General features: G+C 46.3%; 2 protein-coding genes across 4 annotated transcripts in view; one reads left to right on the plus strand and one right to left on the minus strand.

Moving 5' to 3' along the window:
• Positions 1 to 5,000, plus strand: part of LOC125952409 (uncharacterized) — a 310,728-nt gene that overhangs the window by 123,107 nt on the left and 182,621 nt on the right. The window lies entirely within an intron of this gene.
• LOC125952334 (neuronal acetylcholine receptor subunit alpha-7-like) overlaps positions 1 to 5,000 on the minus strand; it is a 61,502-nt gene that overhangs the window by 24,585 nt on the left and 31,917 nt on the right. Inside the window, exons 4-5 of the mRNA XM_049681776.1 lie at positions 1,479 to 1,588; positions 532 to 712 (exon numbers count right to left, since the gene is read on the minus strand). Of these exons, the coding sequence (XP_049537733.1) occupies positions 532 to 712; positions 1,479 to 1,588 (291 nt within the window). The remainder of the gene's footprint in view (positions 1 to 531; positions 713 to 1,478; positions 1,589 to 5,000) is intronic.

A 5,000-nucleotide genomic window follows, 5' to 3' on the forward strand; every position in this document is an offset into this window, starting at 1 on the left:
ACCAGACACAAGTGTTCTAACTGGAACAAACCCATAAGTGAAATCATACGGTACTTTAAAAACATAACACATAAGTAACAGCCAGCACACTCTAAACTCCCTAAGGAAGGATAACATGAAAACCAGGTTGTCGCTGGCTCTGGTGGCAAGCTATGTATTCTTTTAATCTAATGTATATGTAGGTTTTCTATTTGTTGCAATTCCAAGTTAAATATTACCTACAATACAAACACCCACCAGCGAGAACATGGTTTTCATGCAACGGATACTGCCTCTCCTCTCCCTAGAAGGGGCATTTGCTATTCGATTGCAGCGGGTTCGATTCTTATCACTAAAGATGCAACGAAGGAATGTTTGCAGCTGGCATATTGCTCTAGCACCACAATAGTAGGGTGTACGTAGGGTTCTAATTAACGGGTGAGTTTCAGCTCGGGTAACATTGGCGGGCTAATGCACTAGGTACGGTACAATTTAGTTCGACTTTCTGTACATAAACTATGCGGTGTTTTGATTGTAAGCATGTAACTTTACCTGGAAACCATCATATGTCCAACTACCAAATTTCATTTCACATCTTTGATCGTCAAATGGAAACCACGTTATATCTATTTTACATGTTGATTTGAAGATTCCTGGTGGCACATACAAACAAGAACCATTATTGCGTACGACTACGTTAGTCGGGTATGTGCCATCAAAGCCTTCATCAGCACTAAAATATAAATATACGGTAATGATCAGTACACTGCAGCTCGGGCTTGCACGGTTGTTAGAGAGGATGACAGAGAACAATTTAGTAGAAGAAATTCGAAAATCGGTTAGGTGTAAGTGTGATTGTGTAAGCGGCTGTCAAGGAAGCTGGAGAGGCAAGGAAGTGAAGTGTTTGGAAATTGTTTCTTAGATTCATAGAAAACCAATAACCGAAAATCTTAAATATGTCGGAAACATAACTGTTTCTTTTCATCAAGAATGAAAAGAAGAAATAAAAAAAATTTTAAATAGAAATGATAGCAGACAACACTTTTAATCCACTCAATTAATGTAACAAATCTCAACATAAAAAACTAATTTAATTACAACAAGAAGTTAAAGAACACGACCTAATTCAATTGGATGTTAAAATTTAGAAAATGAAACTGTAAAATAAACTGGTAGTGACTAGCTGAAAAGGGATTGTGAATGATGGAAGAAACTAACAAAAAAACACCTCCAATCTGTGCGTCAATTCAGAGATTCAAATGAAAGACTATGAATTGGCAAATAAAATCAGGACAATCCCACAGAAAGAGAGAGCTAGAACCGTGGAAAAAAGGAATAAAAATTAATACAAAAAACCATGTCGGCACGTATCCGGATGGCTTGTGTGTTGGAGTGATTGAGCCGGGGGGAAGGGAAGGTGTGTTCGTTTCATGTTGGCGTTTGTTTGTTTGAGAAGAGATTGCAATTTTGATAGGTTAGGAAAAGAAAAGAATAACAACCTGTTGTACATCAAAACATCTGGTTTCCATATCCGATGCGGTGGTATCCGTAGATCCCGCACACCACCATACTCCGATGTGTTCCACCTCAAATTCATATCATTCCATTCCTGTGCGTGTTGAGCGCGCGTCAAGGTGGACGGGATTTATTTGCGCGGGTAGCGGGTTTTTTGTTTGCGTTTATTTTTTATTATTATTTTTGTTTAATCGTCGATCCGTTGAGGTATACGCCACGGTCGTCCGCGGTGAGCGGGACCAGAGCATTGAAGATGGGAGCATTTGGATTGTAACGTTTTTCAGATGATTAAATTCACCAGACGTGGTTTAGCCATTATTTATATGTAGAAAATGGTTTGTTGATGGATTTAAGGTTTATAAGTTGTTTTTTATTCCCCCGTGAGCCAGCACACCGCCAATTGATAAGAGATACACACATACACACAAACAGTGTCCGTGACGAAGGGGAGGGATAAAGGATGAAAATAGGAGAAGAATGCATTAGCGAGACGTAGAAAAGTGAAGAGCGTTGTCGTTGCGGTTGGGATGTTCATGTTTTTTTCTTTCTTTCTTATTAGCACAAAAAGCTCAAACACTTGACGCACACTTGATGTATGTTTCTGTCGGTGTACGGTGTAAAGGCAGCAGCATTAACAGACTTCCGGCTTCGCGACCAACCTAACCATTCCTAGAGGTTTCCCGCGTAGCGCTTCAAACGTAGTAGAACCCAATCGTAACGTGCGGCAAGCAGGCAATCGGAATTTTGATTTGATTTCCGTCCCATCCACCCCACCCGAGAGACCCAAACACCCAAACCCTAAATCCTCCCCCTCCGGTGGCCCAGAAGACAAAGGATTGTGTCGCTTGTTATCTAATCCCGGAGCAGCATCGTGGTGGAGTGTCCCAAAAAAGAAAAGTGAACAAATATTCAAATTTTCACCCACTGCCCCGGCTCCTCCTCCCCAGCCCCCTCTTCCCTTTACGCGGGAGTGGCCTCGGCTCGGCTCGAGGTCGAATGAATCATTCATTCACCGTGGCCCCCGCCTCTGACTCTGAAATCGATCCCTCCTCCCAGGCCCCGGCCCGGGGCGCGAAAAGGGGCTGATGGAGGGTGTCAAAGCCGTGGCCGGGGAAGGGTCAGTGTTGAGAAAGGTGACAGCTGACCTAGCGGCCATCCGGCCGTGCGCCGAACTCGAGCTACTCGAACTCCAACGATGGCTGACAGCTAACAAACTAGCCGGAGAAAGGCCACCATCCCTCCTCATGGGGTGTCTGTCTCTCGGGGGAATTGTCCCACCCCCCAAAAAGGGGACGACAAAAATAAGATCCTCCACTTTGTCGGAGCCGGAACGCGAGGAGACGAGTTATTGTTGGCCCGTTTTTGGGAGGAAACTCGACTCTCGGCACGGTCCCGCTATTCCTTGGTTCCTGCTACTACTATTGCTAGGTCCTAGGCCCAAAGAGCCTTCCCGTGTTGCCTGACTGCCTCCGTGGCCATCATCCATCCTCACATCCTCGCCACTTCCGCCAGCTACCGGAGGAACATGAAAAATTGGCATCACACTTTCGACAAGGGAGCGAGATTGCTGTGACAGTGTGCACGTGTGTGTGTGTGTGTGTGTGTGTGTGTGTGTGTGTGTGTGCATAGTAGTGTCTCTGTATGTGTGCTTTGGTACGACGAGACCAACGGCAACGAGCGAAGGGAACACGTTTGGCGACAAACTCGAGAGTCACGAGAGCACAAAACAGAAACCGTACGCCACACGAATGTCTAATTCGATCACGTGCTGCTGTCGCTCTCGAGGAAGCAGCAACAGCACACACACACACACACACACACACACACACACACACACACATACGGGAGGACAGTTTTCCGATTTGTTCTCTCGCGACTTCACGGTTCGCTCGTTGCGATTTGTCTTTTGCCATCTTTGGCTTGTGCTTCTTCGTCGTCTTCTCTTCTTCTGCTGCTGCCAGAGCTAACACTCTGGCACAAGCAGAACCTTCTTTTCGTCGATGTATCCTTCTCCTGGGAGCTGGTGGGCTCGTGCGGACCCCCCTCGGGGGCTAGTGCCCCGGGCATTATCGGTGAAGCTAAACTAATCTAATTTTAAATTCAGCCTAAGTACGGCGCAAGATGGTGTCATAATAGTGAGCAAAAGTTGTACCAACACCAAACTTTACGCGCAGAAGGAAACGCGACGAAGCAGAGGGGCCGTCCCGAGGGGGCGAGGTGTGAAGATGAAATCGTTTCGAAATTGAAAAAAAGGCGAACGAACGAACGAACGAGCGAAGAGAAAAGTAGAAAGAAGGGAGAAAAAAACCGCGTGATGCATGTGATGGGAAAACTTGGCGATGGGAAGCCGAGCGCCACGAAGGAATCAATTAGCCGAGCTTCAGAGATCCCTGTAATCCCTTGTTTGGCCAACTGTTGGCCAATGGGTTTGGTTGGTTTTTGGGCCCCTTTTTGTGCCCTCCTTTCTGGTGCTAGCGTTGGATGTCACGATGGCAATGGCCGCATATCGCGTTACGATGGCATTTACTTCTTATAAGTTGCTTTTTGTCATCATGGCCTTGGCAGAGTATTGGGAAAGTGATAGTGATGCTGGAGGTTTGTGCATTGCAGAATGGCGGTGTTCGACGGCGATGCACATGCCGGAATGTGTCAACAACTTGTATTGTTGCCAGCCCGAAGACCCGCCGGCGACCAACATGCAATCGAACTTCCGCCTCGCATGCTGCGCAACATCGTAGGAAGCAATAAACGAGCAAACTTTCCACTCGATGTCAACAAACGAGGTGCAGCACGAGGTACGGGTCGGAACGAGTCGTAGGTAACATATTACTTGCACCAGCCCTTGCATGAAAAAAAGGAAACGAAATCGCACGAAAAACTGTGTAACATTTTCCGGATTCCCTCGCGCCGCATTTTCCCCAGCCAGCCAGCCAGTCACCCGCGCAATTGAAAGCACTCCAGGCTGCAGGATGCTCAGTCACGAATGTGTGTCGCGGAGATGGAAAGAGCGAGAACCGTTGGATGCTTTACATTAATTCTTTCGTCGTCGTCGTTTTTTTTTTATTTGCACTCCAGCTTACACCATTGCGTTTTCCCAAAAAGTAAACAAATCGATTCGACCGTTCACGGCTCTTGTGCTGGTGCGAGGTGTGACTACTCGTTTGCATTGCTGGCGGAGAATTGCCTTCACGCGCATTCTCACACACACGCACATACTTCATGGGCTGCCGGGGGGCACAGCATCGATGTGTGTTTGTGCTGGTGGATGCTGATGATGAACGTCAAATTACTGGTACCATTGGAGCAAATGGTCGTTTTGAACTGTTGACTTTATTCTCATTCCGTGTGGAGCTTGCTATGTTTCAATCGTAATTCAGTTGCTGTATTTCCGGATCTGTGTTGGGTTTAAACGCTAACTATGCTATTGTTGTAGTCTGTCAGGAGGCAGCATTTATACAAAGCCCAAATGAGTGTTCAATTAGTGTTCCTTTATGTAATTCACTGAC

This window comes from Anopheles darlingi, chromosome 2 (genome assembly GCF_943734745.1).
Source record: "Anopheles darlingi chromosome 2, idAnoDarlMG_H_01, whole genome shotgun sequence".
Taxonomy (NCBI): Eukaryota; Metazoa; Arthropoda; class Insecta; order Diptera; family Culicidae; genus Anopheles; species Anopheles darlingi.